The sequence below is a fragment of the Ochotona princeps genome, chromosome 25 (assembly GCF_030435755.1).
Source record: "Ochotona princeps isolate mOchPri1 chromosome 25, mOchPri1.hap1, whole genome shotgun sequence".
Taxonomy (NCBI): domain Eukaryota; kingdom Metazoa; phylum Chordata; class Mammalia; order Lagomorpha; family Ochotonidae; genus Ochotona; species Ochotona princeps.
The window spans coordinates 27,015,948-27,043,298 of NC_080856.1; the positions used below are offsets into that span (position 1 = coordinate 27,015,948).

General features: G+C 38.2%; 1 protein-coding gene across 1 annotated transcript in view; it reads right to left on the reverse strand.

Annotated features, from left to right (window-relative positions):
- CNTNAP2 (contactin associated protein 2) overlaps positions 1-27,351 on the reverse strand; it is a 1,058,280-nt gene that overhangs the window by 652,718 nt on the left and 378,211 nt on the right. Inside the window, exon 9 of the mRNA XM_058654907.1 lies at positions 12,789-12,908. Within this exon, the coding sequence (XP_058510890.1) occupies positions 12,789-12,908 (120 nt within the window). The remainder of the gene's footprint in view (positions 1-12,788; positions 12,909-27,351) is intronic.

Below are 27,351 nucleotides of genomic sequence, written 5' to 3' on the forward strand. Positions count from 1 at the left end.
TCCAGCATCTTATTGTCCAGTCAAGTTCAACGGCTTCTTAGGTATACCCTCTCTGATCCGAAGACAGAGCCAGCAGAGTATCATCCCAATCAATTAAAAGCTCCAACATACCATCAGCAAAAATTTACATCATTATGGAATTAATTGACATAGTAATGAGTAACCAATATGGTAAAAGTAAATGCGATTTCTTATCCACCTTCTGTGACCACCTCATTGACATTTCAATTTTGGTTTATACACAACATATAACATTCATAACATAACTTGTTATACATAACATCATATCAAATTAAGGCAAACATGTGGTATTTAACCTTTTGGGATTGGCTCATTTCCCTTAGCATTATGGTTTCCAGTTTGGCCCATTTGGCCACAAAGAACTGCATTTTGTTTTTTTTAATAGCTGAGTAGTATTCCATGGAGTAGATGAACCATAGCTTTCTTATCCAATCCTCTGTTGATGGGCATTTTGGCTGCTTCCATGTTTTTGCAATTACTGATTGTGCTGCTATGAACATAGGAGTGCATGTTGGTTTCTCATAAAACAAGTGTTCTGGATATATTCCTAGGAGTGCTATTGCTGGGTCATACGGTATGTTGTATTTGAGTTGTTTGAATGTTCTCCATACTGATTTCCATAGAGGCTGTACCAGCCTGCAGCCCCACCAGCAGTGGAGTAGGGTTCCCTTTTCCCCGCAACCTCGCCAACAAGTGCTGTTGGTGCTTTTATTCATGTGGGCCAGTCTTACTGGCGTTAGGTGGTACCTCATTGATGTTTTAATTTGGATTTCCCTTATTGCCAGGGAACTTGAGCATTTTTTCATATGTTTATTTGCCATTTGGGTTTGTTCCTTTGTGAAGTGTTTGCCCATTTCCCGTGCCCATTTCTTGAGTGGCTTGTTTGTTTTGACATTTTGGTTGTTTTGTAGCTCTTTGTATATTCTGGAGATCAGCCCTCTATCACCTAAGTCGTGTGCGAAGATCTTCTCCCATTCTGTGGGTTGCCTTTTTACTTTGTTGATTGTTTCTCTAGCTGTACAGAAGCTTCTTAGTTTGATGAGGTCCCACTTGTTTATTTTGGTCTTGATTTCTACTGCATTTGGAGTCTTTTTTAGGAAGTGAGGGCCTACCCCTAAGTGTTCCAGTGTGTTTCCAACATTTTCTTCCAAAAGTTTGAAGGTTTCTGGATGTAGGTTTAAATCTTTTATCCATTTGGATTTGATCTTAGTATATGGTGAGAGATGTGGGTCTATCTTTTTGTTTCTGCAGGCTATCAACCAGTTGTCCCAACAGCATTTATTGAACAGACCTTCCCATTTGCCTGGGTTGTCGTTTGTCTTTTTGTCAAAGATTATTTGGCTGTATTTGTGTGGGTTCCCATCTGGTGTTTCTATTCTGCTCCATTGATCTTCTTCTCTATTTTTTTGCCAGTACCAGGCTGTTTTGATAACCACTGCCCTATAGTATGTCCAGAGGTCTGGGACTGTGATTCCCCCTGCTAACTTCCTGTTCTTGAGAATGGTTCTAGCTATTCGTGGTTTTTTGTGTTTCCAGATGAACCTTTGAATCATTGTTTCCAGATCTGTGAAGAATGTTTTGGGCAATTTGATTGGGATTGCGTTGAATGTATATATTGCCTTTGGCAGTATAGACATTTTAATGATATTGATTTTACCTATCCAGGAGCATGGGATGTTACTCCATCTTTCTAGATCTTGTTCAATTTCTTTTTTAAGTAGTTTGTAGTTTTCCTCAAATAGGTTCGTTTTCTAATTATTGTGTGTACACTGAGACTTCTTACAAAATAAGTTTTGAAGAAAAGTAATGGAGTTAACGGAAATAGTGACCTGCCAGTGCTAAAATACAGAAAAAAAAAAAAAAAAAAACGGATTCACACGAGATATTCACATGTGGTTAGCCCTTGTGCTCAGAGGAGGAAAGAGGCTAGGATGTCTGCATTGCAGAGGACCCGGGTTCCGTTGCTACCAGAAACAGGAGGTTTTTCTTGACTCTTTTCATCTCTCTTTTTTTTATAAAATGTTTAGGAAATCACATAGGCTATTATTTCTATATATTTGGGATCTGGGGATATGAAAAGGAGCAATTTAAGGGATAAAATACTGTGATAATATTTCCATGTTTTGACTTCGCTTTCAGTTAATATCTTTCGAATGGGAAGTACCACTGAGAAAAGATCTGACATTAATAAGTAAAGGTCACTTCAACTCTCTCATATCCTGTAATGGAAAATACGGAAGGCGGCTATAGAGACGAACATGCACACAGGAAGGAGCAAAACAAAACTTAAGAAAATCGCAGTCAAGACTGCTGGGATTGCAGTTCATAATTAGGAGTAATTCGGAAGAATGCTGGTACCCAAAAGAGTTCACAAACAAAATAAAGAAATAGATGTTTATTTTGATGCAAACTTTTCATGATACACAAGTTCGAAGTTATTGAACAGGTGTTTGGGGGTTGTTTGTTTTAAAGCCTACTGCTATTAAACACCGTGTTTTAATTACAAGTGACAAACGTATGCTGCCTTCTTATCTAGCACTCACAGTGATGGAGGCTACTTGTTGCCACTCAAACTCTCAAAATAGCTGACTTTTTACAGAAGTGCATATGTATGTACATACTCCCCAAACTACTGGGTTTGGTAATGAATAAGATATACATGACTCCAGTTAGCCAGCAATCAGAGATAAGGGAAGACAACTTTTAGATAATAATAGCAGTCATTTATTTCATTATTATGAGAACCATGGATTTGTGGGATATTTCAAACTAAAAGTAATAAATCCATGCTGCTAAAAATTCATCTAATTCAAACCTATAATCTTTGTGTAAACAATATTTCATAAATTGTGTTGTAGATGAACTCATACAACATATTAAACATTCATAAACTGGGAAATATTAATATCTGCTCGTTTCAGTTTCCACGTCCACAAAAATGGAAAGTTAATACTTTTCAGAGTGACTGTGAGGAATAAATGCAATTCTCTGGTTGAAATCAAGTGTCTCAGAGAGGCGGTAATAAGCACTTAAATGTCATGATGATCTTTAATCCCAAAGAGACATTACTGGCTAATAATACAAATTTGGAAATTTTGTTGAATTCTAAAATACATATTCTGAAAAATTATTTGCATCTATGTAATTACAGGATTAAGAATGAATAAAGCGATAGGATGGTGAGTGATACTGGCTTGTAACTTTCCTTCCTTCCTAAAAACTCCACTAACTCTGGAATACAGTCACCCCACTGAGAAGCTGAATTGAAATCTACAGCAGCCAGAGATTGTGAAGGACACAAAATGAGTGCCTATGTGCTTAGAGACTTGTTCAATCTAAAAATGTTGAATGCAACTTGACAGTATGAAAAGACACCATTTCTTCCTTAAAAAGAGTCAGTGATGAGGGCAAGGCTTTGTGGGGCGGTGGATTTAGGCACAGCCTGTGATGCCAGCATCCCATGTGGGCACGGGTTCCTATTGTGGGTGCTCTACTTCCCAACATGGGAAACTTGGATACAACTCCTGGTTACTGACTTCAGTCCGTCCCAGTGCTGACCATTGCAACCATATTGGGCTGTGAAAGTGCAGGGAATCTCTCTCTCTCTGATTTTATTTATATATATATATATATATATATATATATATATATATACCAAATAAAATTTTAATTTGTTTATAAAGACCCAATAATGATACCCATTTTAATGCTGTTAGTAGACTCGGGGTTTCGCCCCTCACATCCGATGCGTTATGGTTTAGTTGATTGCTCTTTCCTAATGTAGTGGATAACCAGTGGCTTATTCAGAAGAAAGAGCTTTCCATTGAGGAATTCAAGCAAATTAATCAATATCAAAGCTATATAGAAAGGTGGAACCGTTTATATTTGCTTGTTCTTGTAAGACTTTATTTTTATTTATTTGGAAGTTAGGGTTACAGAGAAGAAGAGAAAGAGAGACAAGAGCTCCCATGTGCTGGTTCACTCCTCCAAAGGGTGCTATGTTCGTGGCTAAATCACACCAAAACCAGGAGCCTAGGATTCTACTGGGCTATCTAACATGGGTGGGTATCTTCTGCTGCTAGCACATCAGCAGGGAGCTGGATCGGAGGTAGAGCAGTCAGTATTCAAACTCACTGTCACATGGGATGCTGGAGTAGCAAGTAGTGGCTTAACATGTTATGTTACAACGGCAGCCCATGGACTATATATGTTTATGACAAATGCCTGATGTTAAGCTCCCAGACTTCAAATGGTTCCAAGATCACAGGCCACCAGATCAGCACTGTCCAGCCAAGAATTTAAAAACTGACCTGTGGAGAAGTTGATCAATGTAAAGAGAATATTTAGAAGTGCTGACAGCAGGCAGGAAATAGTCTCAAAGCAATACTACCTTATTTGCTCTGCAGTGAGATAGTCAAATAATTGACCATATAAACAAGGATTCCATTGAGAGTTAAAGAACTGTTAATAGCTATAGTAGGGTAACTGGAAAAAATGGGGCTTGATGGGCACACCAGGGTGTGTCAGAGTATGAGGTATGTGTTTATTCAACTAAGGATAGAACAAATGACGATATATTCATAAATCCACAGCAGAATGCTAATAGAAGAAATCTGTAAAGAATTTGTTAAAGATCTCTTTGATTTAAAGCCAGAGTGAAAAGTGATTCTAGTGAAAACAGAAAAATCTTGAAAGATAAAATTATGCACAAAATACATAATAAAATAATGAACAAAATACATTGTGTAGAAGCCAAGCTAATGTATGAAATTAAACCTACCCCGTGCATAACATTATATAACAATGACATGCTATTTTACTAAAATGTATAGTTTTCATGTGAAATTCCTGAATATCTGCAACAGAGCGAGAAGATTCCTCTAACATTAAAGAGGGAAAATAGATCCTCTGAAGAATTGTGATGGCATCCCAGTACCAGAAGGTATTTGGTATCCATATTCTACTCAGCCATAACAAAGAACAAAATTTTGTCTTTTGCAACAAAGTAGATACAATGGGGGTCATTATGCACAGGAAACTAACCAAGTCCAGGAAGAAAAAAAGATCAAATTTTTTCTCCAATATGCACTAATTCATACGCAGAGTGTGAACAAGATTGACATTTTTGAGCTTTGATTATTGTTCATAGGATTCGTCTGTACCTTTTGAGGAATAGTAGTGGTTTTCCCTCTATTTTATTTACTATGTTTTGAAATCTTTACCTAATGTAACATAAAGCCTGTGATTTCAAAATGTAGTAGAAATGCACCATATTAGATACTAATAAAAAAAAGTAGAATTAAGAGGACAGGTGGGACAGGAATGCTTTGGGTAGACAGGGTAAGGTGGAAATATTACAAAGCTCCCAAGTCTGCATCGTTGAAACTACCAGAAATGCGTGCACTTTATATGAAGACAATGGGTTCTAAAACAGAGGAAGTCATTTCATGATAAGCCTTTGAATACCTTTTTAATATTTAAGCAAATAAAATTGTATTATTAAAAAAGAGAAGATATATAAAATAGGAAGCATGAGTTTCAGTATATGGGGAGCTAGGGAAATTATTGGATGACTAAGTACGCAGTGAAGGCAAATTTCAAGTTGATGGTAAACTTCAGAAACTGCAGGTAAATCATCTAGATTGGAGCAAAGTTAAACATCAATAAAATCCTCACTATTGTTTTACAAACTTTAAAGACTTGATCATAGTGTATGGCAGTTCTGTTCTGTAGTTGGCTTCTCTTGGAGCATGAACTTCCTGCTCTCATTTTGAAGTCCTGTCCAGACCGGTTAGGGTGCTCATCTGAACTCCCGGCGTATTCCTGAAACCTAGAACTAGGCTGAGCGAGCTTAGAGACAGAAAGGACCAATGTGAGTCCAGGGCAGACAGAACAACGTAGACACTTGGACTGTGAAAAGTGGAGAGTAAAAATAATAACACGAATGATGATAAGGCAAGTCTGTATCAAATAGTGATCACTGTTCTTCGAAGACATGAATAAAAATGTGAGATTAACAACTATGTGTACAAAGATCAGCCTTGATGAAATCACCTACAAAAAATACACCGGAGAAATTTTTTTTTTTTTTGGCAAATTCAGTTTCAGGAACAAAGTTTCCAGCTATGTCCTCACTCTTCATGAATGAAATAATGATTTTCATGCCACAATCATTTTATGATCAGCTTTAGGGCTTCCAGTTTAGGGCAACGGGAACTATGCCTCCAGTTTTGACAACATGTATATCCTATTGGTTCATGCGATCATCTAACTTTATCAGTTACAAGAGTTACTCAAAGAGACAAGAGAAATACAGAGATGAGCCCCTAAATGAAATCTTGTCCCTAAAATGTCTAGGAATATTCTAATATGCAAATGGGTTTACTCAGAAGTAATGACAGGTGACTCAAAACTTAGAAGACCTAATATTTGGTATACACAGAAACATGACCCATGTTAGGTTTAATCTCATCCAGAAGAGAGGAATTCCCTGTGAAACTGTGTGATCATTCCTGTAGGTTTTGGCTTTTGATCATAAAGCAATGAGCTGGTCTTAATTAGTGCTACAAATTATTTTTTTTATCCTATTTGGAGAGTTGATTGTTCTTTCAGGCCTGTAATGTTGGAAGCAATCCAATCAAACTCCACACCATGGACAACACGAAGGCATTATCACATTTTGATGAAAAATTAAACAACCAATGCCTGGGAATTAGGAACTGTGAGCTTCAATACAGGAGAACTTATGTGCACAAAAAGTATTGCATTTAAAATAATGTTGTTCAGGTTGTGCAAAATACTTGAAGGTGGGTGTTCCTGTGACTCAAGTATCTTTGTGTAGATTGCAGAAGTATTTGAGTCACCCACTATGGACCTAAACCACTTCATCTCAATTTCCTCATTTTCATGCTCTGTTTCCCAAGCCCTGTCTGTAGGATGGGTCTCCCCAGGACCCATCAAAGCATTTTTTTTCCTTTCCTTTCCTTGATTTAAAGTTTGAAATCCCTTTGAGAACTTCTGTAATATTAACCTATCACTGTGACTTACACACAATGAAGAAGAGATTTCAAAGGAAGCTTGGCAGGTAGAAGCCATCTATAGAGTAAGTGCGAATCCAGAAAAAGCAAGTCTCCAGTGAGTGGGTAATCAGTCCTGGGGAAGAGTTCTTTATGGGCTGTGTTTGATCAGTGAGTCTGTTCCTAGATTTTCAATTGAAGCTGTATGAACTGAATTGAATTCAAAGATTTATACTGATTGTGAGGGACTGCAAGGGCGGAGCACAAGAAGCAGGAGTTTCTGAGTGATGACCAAGGTTTGTAACAAAGACAGCTCGTGAGAAGACGACAAGGAGGAGAAGATGGAGTGCAGGAAGAAAGAGGAGAGCTGTTTGATGTGCAGTTTAACTTAGAGGACGTTAGCATGGGATAGGGGATCGGAAGAAGAGAGGAAATGCTTTTGTAGAGAAAAAATAAAATTGTGTGTCAGGAATTCAGCGGAAGAAGGGAGTGATTCGTGGCATACTGTCGGCCATCGGGGGAGTAGTTCTGAATCTACAAGGATCATGAAGCTCTCGGAAGCTCACTAGAGCCCACGTTATGCATGTTATTAATCCTTCATACAGGGTTAGAGAGAAATGGTTGTCTTCATTTCTACCTGGTTTTACTTCCAAAAGGATAAGAACAGACACTATAATCATTGTAAATATTACAAATGACAGCCCACACAGTTCTTTTCAACTCTGTAATGGTCTCAAATCAGGCTGTGTTAGGTTTATTTTGAAATTTACACTGAAAAATTAAAGAAGTATTGGGATTGGATTTAAATTATCCTGAAATTTGGACACAAATCCAAATGATTTTATATAGGACAAGTGCAAGATATCTGTTAAGCTTTCAGAGAGTGTTACTGTATATATAAAATGAAAATGTTATTGTGGAAAATACTTGTAGGTGAATTACTAACTAAAGCTGATAATAACTACTTCATGGCTTCTATACTGATGTCACTGAAAATTCATTTCCTTATGAACAACCCACGGCATTAAGAAATAGTTTATAGCAAACATGTTATCCAATGTGTAGATGTTAGAGGCATGCATGAAAGTTTGACAGTGAAAGAGTATGAATACAAAATGCCAGTTTTCAGCAATCATATGACAAATCATGCTGCACAGCATCTACCATGAGGATGAAGCATACACCCATGTTATCCGGCACCTGTGCCTGTACACACTCCCACACATTTGGTCATTGCTGACGAACTCTGACTAAAGCTCACTAGATTTGATATGCATCAAAGACTGAGTTTTATTTTGATCACTCCAAAAATAGGAATGAAAATAATATGACTTATCTCGTAGGGTTGTGGAGACCTGTTGATGAGTTAATGCATATGACATCATTAGAATGCCCCTGCAATTAGTTTCCCCTCAATGAGATATACAAGTATACGATCATCATACGTTTCCAACATGTTCACATTTCTTGTTTCTAGCTCATGCTTTATACATATACACACATATAGGCACATGTTTATATATACATAAACATATATATGAAATCAAAATTTATTTTAATGAACTGCATACCAAATCTATAAGACTAAATCTTAATATTTTATGCACTAAATATGGCACTATTTCTCAGAACACAAGGATAAAAGCTGACAGGCCCAGGCACCCCATTCAGATCTTAGGCAGATGTGCTAAGCCGAATTTGGAGATTTCTGCCACCTGGTGGTCACATCCTGAACAATCTCTTCTCCCCAACTGTGAGTAGGGTCACTCCTTGGATTGTGTTTATTTCACAGAGCAAATGCAAGAGTTTTGCAAATATAATTAAAGTTCTATCCTGGAGAAGGGTGACCTAATCCAGTAAGATTAAAAAAAAGAAGGGGGGTTTAGGATCCAGAGAGACAGTCCTATGCCTGAGACACCGTGTGGATATTGGTGGGTGCAGTTCTGGCAAGCAAAGGGGAGTGAGTGGTGTTTGGACAATGGGTTCAACTGTTGGCATTGTTGGCTTTCCAGATGACAGTAGCAGTATGAGTCCCAGCTTTTCTACTTCCCAAACAGCTCCTTGCTAATGTACCTGAGAAGGTACAGGACATGGCTCAAGGCCTTGGGCTTCTGTCCTCCATGAGAGACCAAGATGGAGTTCCTGGCTCCTGGCTTTGATCCTCCCCAGCCTGATTGCTGTGGACATTAGGAGAGTGAACCCTTTGAAGAAATCTCTCTCTCTCTCTCTCTCTCTCGTTTCTATCTCTGTCTCTTCCCTCTCTTGCTTGACCTTTCAAATAAACAAATAATAATAATAAGAAGACGACAGGATTTCTGCCTTAGAATAAACAGAAAATGAATGTTCTGGAACGTCCATGACGATCCCAGGTCACCCATGAAGTCGCGGCTGTGCCTAGAATCTGGGTCTCTGCCAGACTGCTGCCCTCTGGGCTCCAACCTGCGCTGTCCTGCAGGTGGGAGAGGAAGAGTGGCTCTCATGTCCAAGATGACTAACTGAAGCCTCCTCTCCCCCTCCTCCTACTCACACTGTGTTGCTGAAACTTGTGAGAAGTATAATACTATATTAAAACAATATTAGTCAGTGCAAGTATTTAAAAACTCGAGTAAAACATGTTCCACAAATATTAGATTAAAAGACATGAACCGCTTTTACCATTATAGAGGATAATAGAATTTGATCAGCTAAATCCAAGGGCTTTATAAGGCACAAATTATGTAAACAAGCTTAATGGCTTTTTTGATAAAACGGAAAAACCAGTGCTACGGAAAATACAAGAGGAAATTTTTTTAATTTGCATTTCCAACTTCATGCACTAGAGCACAAATGCTTACTTAAATTTTTGAAAATTCAATATGGCTATAGAGAAAATTCTAGAGAAAATGAATCAAAGGATGAGTGTTATAAAAAAATATTGTTTTCTGTTTTTGGAATAGACTACAAGTTTCCTTGTTATTAATATTATTATTTTTAACATTATTATTATTATTATTCATTGGTCACAAAAAAGGCAAATGAAACTGAGTAATAAAAGCCAAGAGTTTTAATAACTAGATATTAAACTCCTTAAGAGAATAAAAAGCAGAAATATTACAACAGAAGTACAATCAATTAAGATAAATCCTGGAAATCTGAGATCATGTTTTCTTAAAACTTACAACAGCCTTCTAGAAAGGGGCTAAAAATGGAGAAAGAGGACCAGGATAACTACGCCCACACTTTATAGCAGATTCTAAGATGTGAGACAAGACCAGCTTTCACTTTCACAGAGTGGTAAATTCTGCCAGAAAGGACTCCATGAAAATACCTTTTCTTCAGTATCAGCTATGCAGCAGCTGAAATGCTGGGTTTTGAAGGCACCCCCAAATGTCCGTGAGATGTAGTTCAACAGACAGTCCTTCAGTCCAAGGCCTCTACACAGGCTTCTCAGATGGTATGGATCAATAATCGCCCCTTATTACACTTCCTGGATCCTAGTGGCTGTTATTGACTGCACTTCTGGTATACATATATATAATGCAGATATCTTCCCTACAGATTTATGGAGTATACGCACAGATAATTAATTCCTACAGACTGACTGGCTGTTTTGTCACTAGACCTTAACTCACTGTGTAAGTTTCTAAGAGATAATTTCTATTAACATCTTTCTCTAAGCGATATTATCAATTCTCATCAATTTCAAATGCTGCCAATTAGAAAATCTCTATCTTTAACTCTCACAGGCTTTGGGGCTTTACCCAACTGTAACATTTGCATCTCTGTCAAGATGGCAGATAGCACTTTATTTTTAGCTAGGTCAAAACTGAATTCTTGAGCTTCTAAATCATTTCTTCGTGTACATTTCCATATTCCTGAGAAGGTGCTTTAGTTTATCCAATTATTAAGCAAATATTCTTAGGATTTATTATTCATAACTATCTGTTGTTAACCCTTTTTGAGCTAGTACTAAATCCTGATCATAGTAGCTTTAAGATAGGTCGAAAACCTATTTCTGTTTCATCCCTCTTTCCTGGATTTTCAGAACTGCTTCAGGGTCAGTCCCAATGCTTTCTCTTGGGGTCTCCGAGCACCCGAAGCAGTGGTTTTTAGCCGTGATCCCCCCATTCCCCTGCTTAAAACCTCTGCTCTCTATGAATCCCCTCTCACTGCCTCTAGCAGATGGTAATGATGAGGAAAATCAACTCTTCCTTTTCGACAGCCCTGACTGTGGGCATGCTCAGGTCTGGCCTTTGTACGAGCTTCATTCTGAACCTTTCCCTGGTGCTCACTGTGCTCCAGTGGTTGGGATGGCAGTGTGTTAGAGCAAACCCATCTCTCTCTTACACTGGGGCATTGACATGCACGGCCCCTTTCTCTTTCTCACCTTTTGGAGTGCCTTCACAGCTTTTATACTTGAAATGTGCAACGTATATGCAATTTGTCATGACATTACAGTGCAACATCAAGTTGTTATCAAATATCTCAAGCTGCCTTTACTTCTTTTTCTTTAACCTTTATCTTAAATGCAATAGACCAAGGCAAATCTTGTGATAGCATACTGCTATAATGATGCAATGCTCATGTTCTTTATAAGAGGATGAATGGTTCTTGAATTACAAAGGACCAAAAAGTGTCTCTTGGCTTGTTTGACCAAATCCTTCAAGACTTATGGGACACACAAATATCCATAGCTATTTCGAATGAATAGAAGAAAAGCGTTTGACTATAGAAAATTGCAACATGCTTCTTCCTGCTCAGATTCCATCTGGCTAATGGGTTAAAAGTTTTGTCATAAATTTTAAAGAGATCTCCAAAAATAAAATGAGATCCAGGGATTTCAAGAAGTTATTGTAAAAATGGAATTGAAATATTATTTTGGTACTTTTTTTATCCAAATACCTTTTGATATTTTCAAGAACTATGTGAAGATTCCCAATTACATTTCAAAAATGGTTTGCATGGAAATCAACATATTCTATTCAATTTTTGCAATACATGGCAAATAGCCACAGGTGGGATTCACTGATGATAGCATAGTATCATAGTCCCCATCATCACCACCCTCAGAAAGTCACATCAAAGCCTGTACCCTTGTGGGGCCAAGAAATATCAAAAGTTTCAACCCTCATCCCACATTGGAAGATGCCCTCAACTATCTGATAGAAAGATTTTCTTCCCCTCCTCCCTCCCCAAACACACATACTGTGGCAGTTAGCAGACACAATCTAGTATGATGACTATGAAAGCTGATGTAAAAGCAAAGAGAAATCAGATTCTATTTCCAAGTAGAAAACCCCAAAGAGTTGCAGGAAAGATTCAGCTAATCTTTGTCTTTGCTAGCACTGAATCTTAATATCCACAAAGGTTTAGTTGTTAAAGAAAATGGAGGCTGGTGTGGCATGGTCTATAAGCATCTTTTGCCATGGGAACTGAAGATTTTTCAGAGATTATGTGAAATTTCTCGTGTCTGCATTACTCATATAAGCTGCTCCACTGGCTATCTCTTTCTGTTAACTCATTTAGTTAGTTCCCCTCTATACTGATTTTTTTTTCCCTGAAATGCTGTCTAAGTAATTGCTCAAGCCAAAGGCCGTGTTAGGTTTTTTGCTGTAGAAATACATTTCCCATTTCACCTAACACAACTAGAATATTTAGCTTATTATATGTTGTACTAAAAAAATAATACCAAAGAAAGAAACCATACATGGAATAACTCTTTCTGAACATGCACAAAAGCCATCTTTATAAAATTAAATATGACATGGTTACCTGTCATGTTGCAGTAAACTTTGAGAGGCCCCAGCGGCCCACTGCCATCAGGATCTATCCAGTAATAATTTGATGTCTGGCCCAGGTGTTTGTATGCTTCGCAGGAAGGCTCGTAGATAGCTGGAATAAAATAAGCTACATGAGCACAACGTGAAAAAAAATGGCTCCCTGGACATCAGCTGTAGTAACTCATCTACTGCCAGCAAACCCCTTGGCTAGCAGAGTCTACTCTTCTTAGAATATTTGGCCTTTTACTCTATATGCGAATGCCTAACTTTGCTTTTTACGTAGGAGCAGTTCTGATCTGACAGATACATTTCCTCAAATAACTTGAGAGAGAACTAGCTATAACAAACTGTTAAGCAATCGATACATTGTCAAGCATCGGCGGTGCCTGTTGCATTGGAACCCAAGATCATTGAACAGATGCTTCGGTTATTTGTGGATGTCTACACGCTGTAAGGGACTTCATTGTGCAACATCATACGTGTTGGTTGCCTTTGGGCTAACAGCTCAGAGATCAAAGAGACTGCTTTCTGTCTTGTACTCATGCATACAGATTTTTGCATAGTTTAACTTTCCCACAAATAGTATGTGATTTTTAATCTTTTATCTCAGGAAAAAAAAAGAATGCTTTATCGGACTCATTTGATTTGTCACAGGTGTTTAATTGCATCAAATTTAGTTTGTGTAGAACAAGTTGCTACTCTTGTAAATTAAATTATAGGTTATTTTTCATTCTTCCCCTTGTTTTCGTGCTTATGACAATTGTGCTTTTCTTAGGGATACTGCACCTGCTTTCTGAAGTACACAGCAGATATTTACATATCTCCTGTGTAGTGGGAACATCTAAGATGCTATTGAGAAAACTTCTTTCTAACAGCTCCCTTCTGTCATTTAGTATGACTGTGATTAGTTTACAAAATGAAGCATTTCTGGTGAAAGTTTGACTACGTGACACACAGGAGTAATATCTCTGTAGAACGTATTGCACTTTCACATCCGGGACCTGTTGCATGTTGAGTACGAAATAGGCATTCTGACTCCAGTGTCTACTGCTTTTATGTTCCTTTACTAAGCCCTCTGTGCCTTGCTTCAGCTTTCTATGGATTCCTCTCTTTCAGGAGGTCAAACTCTAAGTTTATTTTATTTCGACTACAAAACACACGACCCTGAAACATTTCTGCGATTGCTTGGTGTGCTCATTGCTTCTGCTTTCTCTCATTTTCCGTTTTCTGCAAATGGTTGAGTGCCTCCATATGTTGGGCAGTGGGCCAGGCACTGCAAACACAGCTGCATCAGTACAAACAGAAGTCCTTTGAAGCAGGGTTTGTTTACCAACTATTTTGGTTTTCACGGTGCTGTAGAATCAAGATGCAGTTCCTAAAGTTAGCAGTACCCATCCATCTTTTGTCCTACTGTAATTATTCATTCATGCATCTTTCATGTCCTTGGCATCTTATTTATGTAACAAACTGTAACTCTGGTCTAATTTTAGGTGTGACATCAAATATTGCATTCAAAAGCAGGGGAGAGGGTTGTTTTTAAGATTTTGCTTTTAATTTATTTGGAAGGCAGAGTTACAGAGAAGAGGAGAGCTTGAGCTTCCATCTACTGGTTTTCTCCCCAAATTCCTGAGAAGATGGGGCTTTGCTAGGCTGACGCAAGGAGCTGGGCACGTCAGCTGAGTTCTGCTGATGCTGTTCAGTTCAGGAAGACTCTCCCCATCTCTTTCCACAGCTCACATGGGGAAAGGGCCATGACACCTGGACTCTACATCTACCCTTATTATTTTTAGAAAAGCATTTGGAAGGCTACAAGTGATCAAAATTAGCTGTATTAAATTAATCAAAAGTCTAATAGCTGAGTAGTATTCCATGGAGTAGATGAACCATAGCTTTCTTATCCAATCCTCTGTTGATGGGCATTTTGGTTGCTTCCATGTCTTTGCAATTACTGATTGTGCTGCTATGAGCATAGGAGTGCATGTTGGTTTCTCATAAAACAAGTGTTCTGGATATATTCCTAGGAGTGCTATTGCCGGGTCATACGGTATGTTGTATTTGAGTTGTTTGAATGTTCTCCATACTGATTTCCATAGAGGCTGTACCAGCCTGCAGCCCCACCAGCAGTGGAGTAGGGTTCCCTTTTCCCCGCAACCTCGCCAACAAGTGTTGTTGGTGCTTTTATTCATATGGGCCAGTCTTACTGGCGTTAGGTGGTACCTCATTGATGTTTTAATTTGGATTTCCCTTATTGCCAGGGAACTTGAGCATTTTTTCATATGTTTATTTGCCATTTGGGTTTGTTCCTTTGTGAAGTGTTTGCCCATTTCCCGTGCCCATTTCTTGAGTGGCTTGTTTGTTTTGACATTTTGGTTGTTTTGTAGCTCTTTGTATATTCTGGAGATCAGCCCTCTATCACCTAAGTCGTGTGCAAAGATCTTCTCCCATTCTGTGGGTTGCCTTTTTACTTTGTTGATTGTTTCTCTAGCTGTACAGAAGCTTCTTAGTTTGATGAGGTCCCAATTGTTTATTTTGGTCTTGATTTCTACTGCATTTGGAGTCTTTTTTAGGAAGTGAGGGCCTACCCCTAAGTGTTCCAGTGTGTTTCCAACATTTTCTTCCAAAAGTTTGAAGGTTTCTGGATGTAGGTTTAAATCTTTTATCCATTTGGATTTGATCTTAGTATATGGTGAGAGATGTGGGTCTATCTTTTTGTTTCTGCAGGCTATCAACCAGTTGTCCCAACAGCATTTATTGAACAGACCTTCCCATTTGCCTGGGTTGTCGTTTGTCTTTTTGTCAAAGATTATTTGGCTGTATTTCTGTGGGTTCCCATCTGGAATACTACTCAGCTATTAAACAAAACAAAATGCAGTTCTTTGTGGCCAAATGGGCCAAACTGGAAACCATAATGCTAAGGGAAATGAGCCAATCCCAAAAGGTTAAATACCACATGTTTGCCTTAATTTAAGATGACACGATGTTATGTATAACAAGTTATGTTATGAATGTTATATGTTGTGTATAAACCTAAATTGAAATGTCAATGAGGTGGTCACAGAAGGTGGATAAGAAATCGCATTTACTTTTACCATATTGGTTACTCGTTACTATGTCAATTAATTCCATGGTGATGTAAATTTTTGCTGATGGTATGTTGGAGCTTTTAATTGATCGGGATGATAGTCTGCTGGCTCTGTCTTCAGACCAGAGAGTGTATACCTAAGAAGCCGTTGAACTTATCTGGACAATAAGATGCTGGACTCTATGTTTGGTATATGCTTGCAATGGGGGAATCTCAACTGAACTTGAACTGTGGTTATGCAACAAGGTGGAGGAATCCACCATGGTGGGAGGGTTTGGGGAGGGGTGGGGAGAATCCCAGTACCTATGAAACTGTGTCACATAATACAATGTAATTAATGAATTTAAAATAAAATTAAAAAAAAAAATTAATCAAAAGTCAAAAAAGAATATATCCAATTTAAAGAAACCTATTGAAAGACTAGGGGGAGACCAATGGACGGGTGGGGAGTGGAAGAGGAAACCCCAATGTCTATTAAGCTGTGCCATAAAATAAGGAATTAAAAAAAGAATACACCCATAAAAGGTATATTTACAATGGTATTATCAGGCTTCCTGGTGGCAGAAAAGGTGCAACGTTTACTTGCAATAATCTAATCCGTAACTGGGAAAAGCACAAGATACCTTCATGTCGCATTTCCTAATGAATACGTTAACGTCACTCTTTGAGTAGCAGTGGTTTACAGCTGTCCTCATGTTCTTGCCTTCTTACTCTGATGATGATAATGCCAGGAAGTTACATAACACACTGCTGAATGACTAATGTGCCACTGAGGAAATGAAAAAAAGTCAAAAGCATTCTTGAAGAAAATGATGCTACTGTATGATCTATGAGTCCGTGAAGAATTTAATGAGAAAGAGTTTTGAAGATATTAAACTAAAGAAAAAAAGTAGGATCCATGAGATACAGTTTCCGCTTATCTTTCTTGGCGGGATATGTCTCCTGTAGGCAACAAATTAATGCGTTTTGGTTTTTTTAATCCAGTCTACTAATCTATGATTTTTGATTGATGAGTTTCAGCCATTTACATTCAGGGTTGATAAAAATAGGTGGTAATTTGGTCCTGTCATTTAGCAATGTGTTGTTTATTGATTTAGTCTTCTGTTATGTTACTGGGATGTTCTTCACATTTACCTTTGGTTTTGGTGGGTGCTATTCCTCTTCTCTGTCAAGAGAACATCTTTTAAGCATCCTTTGTAGGGCAAGTTTTCAAAAGCAAATTCTTTTTACTTTTCTTTACTGTGGAAGAATTTTATTTCATTTTCAAAGACAAAGGCAAACTTTGCTGGGTACGTTATCCTGGGCCGACAACTTTTTGCTTTTAGAATCTGGAATATGTTGCTCCATGCTCTTCTGACCTATAGAGTTTCCTGTGAGAGCTCAGCCATGAATTTAATTGGTATTCCCTTATATGTCAATTGATTTTTTTTATGTGCACATTTAAGGATACTTTCTTTATGTTTGATTGAAGAGAGCTTGATAATCATGTGTCATGGTGAAGATTGCTTTTGCTCAACCGTGCTGGGAGTTCTGTGCCCCTCCTGGATCTTGTTTCCCAATTCTTCCTCTAGAATAGGGAACTTTTTCCTAATTATTTCATCAAATACATTTGTAAATCCTGTTTCTCTTTCTGCAACTTCTGGGACTCCCATAACTTTTTTATTTGGCCTTTTAATAGTTTCTTTCAATTACTGAATACTTTTTTTAGCTTGGCACAGCTGTGCTTGCAGCTCTTTGCTTTTCCCCCTACTGACAGCAAATATCTTTCAATTCTGAGATTCTTTGTTCTCCCTCCTTCATTCATTCATTCATTCATTCATTCTATTTTGGAGACTCTCCACTGTGTTCTAACTTGCTCCACTGTAATCTTAATTTCTGATATAGCAGCTTTTATTTGATTCATTTCCTGTGTGACATATTCCTTAAATTCCTCTAATTCCTGTATGATGTGCTTCTCATTGTTGATAAGAAGCTTTACAGCAAGCCTTTTACATTTTGTATCCCCCACTTCCTCAATGTCTTCCTCAGTTAACTCTGAGGTTGGCAAAGGCTTTTGCTCCTTTGCAGGGAAGTCTTTAGTAATATTCATTGTGTCTTTGTCTCTGCTTTTGCTCTTGGTCATTGTCCTTCTGGTTAGCAGAGTCTTCTCCTTGGGGCAGGTTTCTAAGCTGTGTCACCCACAGGTGTACTATTTGATTTCACTTATTGCAGTTGGTACATGGTTCTTTGTTTGCAGTCACCTGTGCCATTCCCTCCAGCTAGTTCCAGCTCTGGGTCCTTATGTTAGACTTCAACCATGGTCTCTGTAGCCCCAGCTCCTGGCTCACCACTCTCCCCCTCCTGTGATTAGATACTGAGGTTGCACCATTCTCTATACAACTTTTTTCCCACTTCAAGCAGTTCAAGCAGTTCCCAGGCTTAGGGAGATACCAGGTGTCCTACACAGCTAAGTTGTTGGTGGTGCTGATCTTCCAGGAACCTGCTGGTGATTAGATCTGAAGGTCACACAGACCTATTTCGACCCATCTGATGGCAAAGTCAGTATGATTTTCCCTATGGGACCAGTGCAGTGCACTGAGTTCAATGAGTTTGCTCCCAACTCCGCGCATGCACAGCTCACTGCTGTCCCTGCAGTCTTAAAGTCTTTGCTACATTGCCAAATTGGTGCCTGATGTGCTAGAGTTCTTGATCTGAGGGTTACCCTGACCTGTCTTGAGTGGAGCCTGTAGGATGCCACATTGTTGCAGTTCACTGAGTCAAAATGAGTTCGCTCTCAGCTCAGTGTATGCTCAGTCCTTTCCCTTGCCTTTGCTTCCTTAAGCAAAATGGCACCCGATTTGACTGGCGGGAGGCATGGATTGGGCTGTGAAATCCATCCTATTCCCCCATTGCCCATCTAGGATCTGCTGCTCTGTCTCTGCTCCTGGTCAAATCGCACAGACCAGCAGATGGGCAGTTCCTTGTCTAGGTTCACCCCCCGAGCTCCTAGGGAATGCCCTTTCCCACCTTGTTGCTGGTGCAGTTCTGGCTGCCAGTGCATTTCAGATTGCAGTTCACTGAATACTGCTGGGGTATTGGTCAATGCAGCATCACACAATTGTGTCCGCTTCTTTCCCATGTTCATAAGTCTCTAAGTTCCCCTCTGCTATTGTTCTGTCCTTTCCAGTTTCCTGGAATGTGCCCTCTGCCTCACACTGGCTAATGTTTCTCTGTCTGCTTACCCTATTCTGCCATCTTGATTCTTTGAATAATATTTTTATGGACTGTATTTTAGTTCACCATTTTCCAGCTAAGATGTCTTCCTGACTCCTCTTTTTTCTGATTCTTCAGTTGTGAAGCTGCCCTATGATCTTCATCTAGCTCCAAGAATAGATATTTTTTTATTGCAAAGAGATATCTCTCATTGGAAACAAAGAAACTAATTAGCTTTCTGATTTCAATAAGGTTCTACTGAATTTACTTGACTGGACTAGTTTTCCTGGAACCTAATTATTCCTATTAGTGTGACTACAGAGGTTGTGTGCAGCCAAGCTGAAAATCCAGAGAGACGGCGAAGACCTGGGGACCTGCTTCAGTGAAAGTTCCTTAATTCTAGGTCCTGGCAATTATTTTTAATTAGTACAATGGTAGTTTCACAATAACTAAGTCCTCATTAACACTTGAATATTAACCTCGTATGTTCTTTGTCTCTTTGGATTTTTCTGTTAGAACTTGAATGAACGCCCTGAGTAAACTACATTATTTCCCACAGGAACTATTGTCTCATTATTGTCACACAGCAAATAATGACAGTGGAGAGAGTGTGGGTTTAAAAACACATATTCTGCATGCTAATTTTGTGTTATGATCTTCCTATGAATATGATTTCTGTATGAGGTGTTATTCATTGCAGCCCTCTAATGGGTTCTTTCACCTGTCCAAATCTCAAAGGGAGAAGGTAATTTCAAGCAAATAAAGAAAAGTTTTAATTTCCTTTTAAAAGAAAAGAAAAACAGCTTGTAGTTCTACTTGGCAGTTCTGTAATGTTTTTTATTGTTTCATTTTATTATTTTATTTCCACTCTCTCGCTCTCCACCCCCAATTCACTGAAGTTTTTTGACTGAACCTGCACAAGTATTTGTATTTCTTGCATTGACTCCAAGCACCATTTTTAAGAAAACAAAACCCATATATTTACAATACTAGTTACAAAAGCAGAAGGCTTTGTCTCTGTGTGATTATGGCTGCCTAATTTCTTGCTAATGCTAATACCTGTTCTTGGTATGCATTGTCTTTTATTCTGCAGATTATCAAATGATCTTGTATTTCATAACACAACCTGGACAACTCCACCTGTATTCCATGTTTAGTTTTTAATAATAGGACACTCTAACAAGAAGTATGAGGAAGGAAAGATTCCAAGAAACAGTGAGTGTATTACAATCTCATATCTCCTCATTGTGACAGATGTCCACAGATCTCGCCAACCCTGATGACCACATGCTCAGAGCCCATCGAGCTTGCTACTTAAGCTCTCATTCCTGACTGTAATCTTCTCACTCTAACTTTCACTATCCCAACAACAGGATTAAGACTGACTTAAAATATTGGCACCCAAATTACCCCTTCACTGCAATTCTGATAATATTTTTTTCAAAGATCTATTTATTTATTTGAGAGACATGATTACAGGAAGAGAGGGAAAGACAGAACAGCAAAGTGAGTGGGGAGAGACAGTGAGAAAGTGAGAGAGTAAGAGTGAGAGTGAGAGAGTGAGAGATAGAGAGAGAGAGAGAGAGAATGAGAATGAGAATGAGAATCTTCCATGTAATGGTTCACTAACCTAATGGCCACAAAGACCATGATCAGACCAGGCAGAAGCCAGGAGGCTTGAATTCCATCTTTTCTACTATTTGGGTTTCAGAGGCCATGTGTCCATTTCTGCTGCCTTCCCAGAAATAATTGTAGGGGAAAAGTGCAACATTCACTTTTCCGACTTTGCAAGTGTCAGTTAACAACATGACAGCATCGTTCTCTACCTTCTCCCTTTTCTAGTAGCAATTAATTTATTGATATCTATAAATATGGTACCAGTAGTACTAAGCTTTCCACAAAGAAGAATATACTAAATGAATCAGTCAGCTTATCCAATATTGTATGGCACAGGCATGTTAACGGGCAAAATTTGTATTATTTATTAAATGTTATAGAAGAGATATAAATAAAGGAGTTGGAATTTGGATACAGGGATGGCTCACTTGATCTAGAATAGTACAGAGAGGTTTATGTATGAATTCAGTTGAATCTGATTTGTAGAAGGTGAAGAGGAGTTCGCATACAAGCAGAGAGGAGCCCAGTTCAGCAAGGCAGCACTGATCCACCTGTCCTCAGTCACTATGACATGGCATTCTTGATTTCTCCTCTCTCATTTTTTCCAATCCTCATTGGTCTCCTCCTGCTTTCGAGTAGGGGGTGGAGGAAGACTATGAACATGCTGCGCTCCAACTAGGGCAGTTTCTTCCCCATTTGCATATCAGCTCATCAGGGCACCACGGTAACACTGCTACTTCCCTTGCAGCAGTGCCCTGCGTATGTAGCAATGACTTTCAGTCTTCTACATGGACCTCAGTGAGGAAGGTGTGCTGCCTTGCATCTGTTAGAAGACAACATGGAAAAAGTGTGGTGTGATTTGCTAAGACAATGTCTAAAAAAGAATGCATTTTTCTTATTTATAACTCAAATGCAGCTCTTCATGAAAGCATGAAAAATGAAGTGGGGGAGTTCTCCCACAGTTTTGAGCTAAACAAAATTTAGTGGAAAAAATTCAAATAGATTGGCATTTTTATGATGCAAAAGTGTCAGATATTAGAAAGATAGCCATATCTGTGTTCTTAATATAATAAATGAGGCAAAGAACTGATTTCAAGTGATCAAATTAAACATTTCGAATTTAATGGAAAAATGTAAACAATTGTGAGTCTAAAAACTTGAAAATGAAATGGACTATGTCATGTATCAAAAAAGGAATTTTTTTAGATCAAGATATGTTAACCAAAATATATCTCACTCAAAACAATAAAGTAAAACTCTATTAAAAAATCATAAGGAAGAGTAACAGAGTAGGAAGGTGACTGGATTGAGTCAAATTTCCCACTTGCGTTCAGTTTCTTAGGTCCTTTGGCTGCAATTGCTTGAAACTTCATTTTTTTTTTTTTAGTTTGAATTTGTTGTGTATAGAATGAGAAATGTGATGAGATATTATCTGTGATCTTTTTGGTTAAATACTGTGTGATCTTAAAAGTTCATGGTTCATATTTTAAAGGCTACAATAAATTAATTATCTTTGTTCTATCTTTATTAAGCCCCGCTTATTTAACATTGGTGTAGTGGTTAACGCAGTATCAATCATTTCAGACTTCTTATAATTTTTAAAGTAAGACTTCAGTATGGATAGTCCTGTTAGGAAACGTAACATCATCAAGGAATAAAGCTGAAATTCTTTATTAAAACTGAATCAACACGATGATGACATTTACTTTAAGTTTAGGATACAGGTATTTTCTGAAAGTGGCTTTTCTCAAATTTCTTTTGAGATGGGAAGATTATAAAAATGTAAACTTGTTTTATAATGATACGTTTCAAAACATCAGAATTCTACGTTGACCGTGAAATGGGAAATAGTTCTTCCTTCAGCATGAGGTCCATATCCTTATCAAATAAGCTACTGAGTAGCTTCCTTCACTGTATTGCTCTCTAAGTTTGGGAAACATTCTGGCACTATCTTTTTCTACTCTTGGCATTTTAAAGTCCTTCTCGAATTGTCCCTAACCTGAATATTGGCTCTCCGCTGCTATCCCATATTTCTTGTAAGCTCTCTTTATTTCATTTCTGGTCCCAACTGTGCATTTTTAAATAGAATGCTTGAATTCACTGATTCTTCCCTCTGTTCTATTCTGCTATGAATGTATTTCATTGTGTTTTTAATTTCATTTAGTGTATATTTTAGTGGAAGGATCTCCACTCCATTTTAATTTCATCTCTCCATCAAATCTCTCAATTATGATATTAAAGTCTTTTTTGGCGTGCTCAAATTCTATTATTTCCTTAAAACATTTATTTTGTTATTTTCATCTATGCATTAGGAAATCTTAATTGCATTTTACTATGCTTTTTTGGGGGGTGAGGTCATAGTTCTTTCTAAGTTCTATGCTCTCATGAAAAAAGAGACTGACAAAGGCAAAAGTTCATAGCACCCGTAAAATTCTATGTGGTCCTGAAGAGGGAGTTTGCATTTTTTTTTATTTGAGTAGATACTTGAAGATTGCTTTCCAAAAGCCTATAAAATTACCATTTTTGCAAGGCACGGATAAAGATGTTCTTCTAACTCATCCCTAACAACCTTGAACGTCTCTCAATTTGCTCACCAATGTGAGGGATATGACTTGGGAGCACATTGTTAGTTAATCTGCAGCTCTTTCAGGACTGGTGAGGTTGAAACCCTTTCCTTGAATGTAACTATCACTTTCATGTGCTTTTCTGTGGACTGCGGAATCATCCTTCTTGTCACAGTTTGATTCTAAAAACAGCTTATATCTCCCATAAGTATCACAAACTTAAGTTGTCAGTTTACTGTGTGTGTGTAACAATGTCATTCATGGTACACTGACAATACAGTGATGGATTTTAACTTATTGTTAACTGCTTCCAGCTGCGTCCTTTGTGCATAAAGTGTTTTACATTTCTTCTAGGAGATAGATGATTTTAGTTGTTAATCCACTTAGAATCCGTAATATCTGATGTGACTTTAGCTGCTAGCCTACAACACTGTGCCCAACCAAAGTAGTTTCAATCACTAAACACAACGTTAGAAGGATATGAAATATTATTTTGAAAAGTTCTCTAGTTTCTAAGATCAAGTAAGAATATAGCAAGTGTAGCTAAAGTTGTGAATAATTCATGCTTTGTTCACCTTACGCTAATGAGAACCATTGAAAACTGCATTTACTGATTTCTTGGCCAATGTATTGTGAGGCCTCATTTATCTGATATCATTTGGGAATACGCTGTTCACAGAACCACAGGATTTTAGAGCTTGAGAGGATTTTGGGTATCGGCTAATCTATCTCCTTTATTGTAAATAATTATAATGATTATAGCAACAACAATAGCAACAGCAGCTGTACAAGTGTTTACTGTGTCGTGCTCTATGCTTAATGTTTTGCTAGAATTATGCCATCTGTTTTTCTTATGAGATAGACACTAGTCTTTCCAGTTAACGAAGTAGGAAAGTAAGTGCTTAAAGAGATTAAATCAACAGAAGGCTTCAGAGCCTGAAAATAATAGGAGCATCATAGTCCCAGTTCTTGGCCCCTATATTATAGGAAGAGTTATGTATATTATGTGGCTTCCTCACAAACATCGCCCACGCTTTCTGTGTCAGTTACCAGACAGAACTCAGATCTCCTGGCTGTCCATTACCACATTTTCCCAAAGTTGGGACAGACTCTCACCGAATCACAAATGAACTGCTTTCCTTGCTGTAAGCACTAAAACTTGTTTTATTTTAAGCATTTCTAGGAAAAAATCATTTTAAAAGCTAATATACTTTTCTGCCTTCTTAATGATACTGCATTAAATATAATTGCCATTTCTTGATGACTCAGGTTCCATAATTACTTTCATCAGTCATGGTTGCTAATGCTTTATCAACATGATACCCTTACCAAACGATCTCAGGAAATGTTTTGTTGACTCATTGCTTCCCTTTTTACAAGCACTGGATCCTGATGGTAGTGTGACATGGGATGTCATGTTGTTTTTGTGCAGATCCTGGTAGCACTCTTGTGTCATAACATCCAGAAGCAGAAATTATCTTTTTTTTTCCATTGCAACAAGGAGGAAGTACAGGCTGATTCCTCTAAACTGTATGATTGAAAAAATTCAGAAAATTCAACGTATAAGATAGAGTGTAATGCTACTGAGATGCATGTTGAAGGATTAAGACTGGAGGTAGCCAGAAGAGGCAGGAGAAACAGCCACTATAAAACAAATGGGGCAAAAGGAGCTTAGCCTTAGGATGTGGGGAGTGCTGAATGACATCTGAATATCCTGACTCCAGATCTCAGTATGAGTAGAGAGATGAGCCTAACTGCACTCAGAAAGCAGGTCAGAAAGAATTGTACTTGGTTCAGTCTGGCAACAATGAAACAAGACGTGAGAGACTTGAAAGTTGGAAAATGACATGAGTAAATTCCATTCAAAAAAATTACCCTTGGAATGCTAGTCAGTCATACAAAACAATGAAATCCTGCTGTTTGCAGCAAAATGATGCCAATTGCAGACTTAGTGAAATAAGTCAGTGCCAAAAGGACGAACACCACATGTTCTCCCTGATATAAGACAACTTTTATGCAAAGTACAAATCAATAGATAAGCTACCAGTATGTGCATGTATCCTCACGTATGAGCTATACACTGGAGATGGGCATATTGGGAAATAAAGTTACATTGCAGTCTACATCTTTACTACAGAAGAAAAGTAGGACTCCCATTACAAACAAAAAATTTAAATATACCATACAGTATGAAACGGGATTTACTGCTTTTGCTAATACCTACCACGTCATGGTATATCTACGTGGCAGGAAGTTAATATTATAAATGTTACTAAGGTACTGTACTACTATGATAATTTGGGGAGAGAATGATGGTGAGGGGAAACGGAAAATGAGGGTAAAGAAGGGAAGAACTCCCATACCTATAATACTGTACTGTAGTACATTATATATATATATATATTTGAATAATAAAAAAGACATTTTACAATTTGAGGGAGATAATCATATAGAAAAATGTTTCTGATTTTTTTTGTGTGTATGTAATAAAAAATTCTCCCCTGGCTAGGACCGGAGACTGGACATTTGAGAACGAGAGTGGAGTCAGGAATGGCAGTTCTTATTCACTGTGTTGTTTGGAAATAGGATCCTTTCAGTGGAAACCCATACCCTCACCACCTCTTCCAACTCTAAAGCTACAAATCTTTGTGATCATGCCAGAAGCCGTGGTCCATGCTATGCAAAAAGATGACAGCCCGGGACTGTACCCGGTGGTTAGTCTCCAGGTGACTGCACCTGCAAGGTGGTCCTGCCGCTAGAGTGGAGTCACCAGGCAATCCGAGCTGGCCTTCGTGGCTGGTCTGCTTTTGCTTTCCTTCCCTGGCTTGTATAAATATTTCCGATGACAGAGGTGAAACAACACAATTCCGCATTCCAGAATCTCAATTTGTGTTGAAGTCGGAGACCCTCCTTGTGTCTTCTCAAGAGCTACCTGGGAACGGCTAGCATCAGTGACAAGTGCCTGGCCTCTGAAGTCATACTAATTTGAGACTTGTTGACTTTAATGTTTCTGTGCTTAGCAAGTTCAAGTATATCTCTACCCGCTGCTAACTCCGAAACCTTATTTGCAGAATGAGAGATGTCATGTCTCATCTAGGAGATGATTGTGCGAGGAGTGAACACTTGAAGTCTATTATTATTGAGTGCTGCGTAAGTACCAAAGATTACCATCTTAGCTACTATCTTCTCAAGGACCATTATTCATGAAGCAAAAAAAAAAAAAAGATGCAGAGTACTAAAGATAAATGGCAACACTGCTTATAGTTTTTGAGCTATATATCCATACGCATGTCTTTGAAATAATTAAAGAGCAGAGTGGTTTATCAATGAAGACTTAATGCATAAATAGCCTTACATCAGAAGGAGAGTCCTGGGTCATCTTAAGTCCTCTAATGTGGATTCTAAATATAATCATATCATTCAGCCTCTTTATAAGCAGGTCACTTGAGAGCTCCCACTATCTTGGGAGAAAACTTGCCAGAAAGTTCTTTGTCATGTTCTTATCAACTTTTTATGTTTTTATTTAAAGTTATTTCAGTCCTTTATTCGTGGGTGCTTGTCATTTGTTGAGTTTAAAAAAATCAAGTTGCAAAATTTATTAAAAAGTAAAAACGAAGCTGTTAAAATTCTCAACCACATGAGACAAGTTTAGAACTTTTAAAGCGAGACTGAGATGAAAGCAGGCTTTAAAACAACATGTTTGTTACTATTAATGAGACATCTTTAAGTAAAATAGTAAATAAAATGCCGTTCTGCTTAGATAATACAGATAATTTTAGTAATCTGATCAACAGGCCAAAAGCAAGCCCTTGTGGCCTTCAGCTGTAATCTTGCTCATCTTGTTGGATGCTAAGCCAGCTGGTGGAAGAGATTCTACGCCGGCATTTACCCAGCCATGCCCGGCTCAGCTCAGGAGGGGACAGATTCTAATTTCTGTCTACCTGCCATATTGTGGTTTAGGGTTATCTAGGCAACTGAGAACCGGGAACTAATGTTGTTCCACAGTAGGACTTTGGGCCTCATCTCCTTGACTTTCCTCATCCTCTTATACCATCCTCTCCAGGATGTCTTTGAGGAGGAGAACCTCTGCAGAACCATGG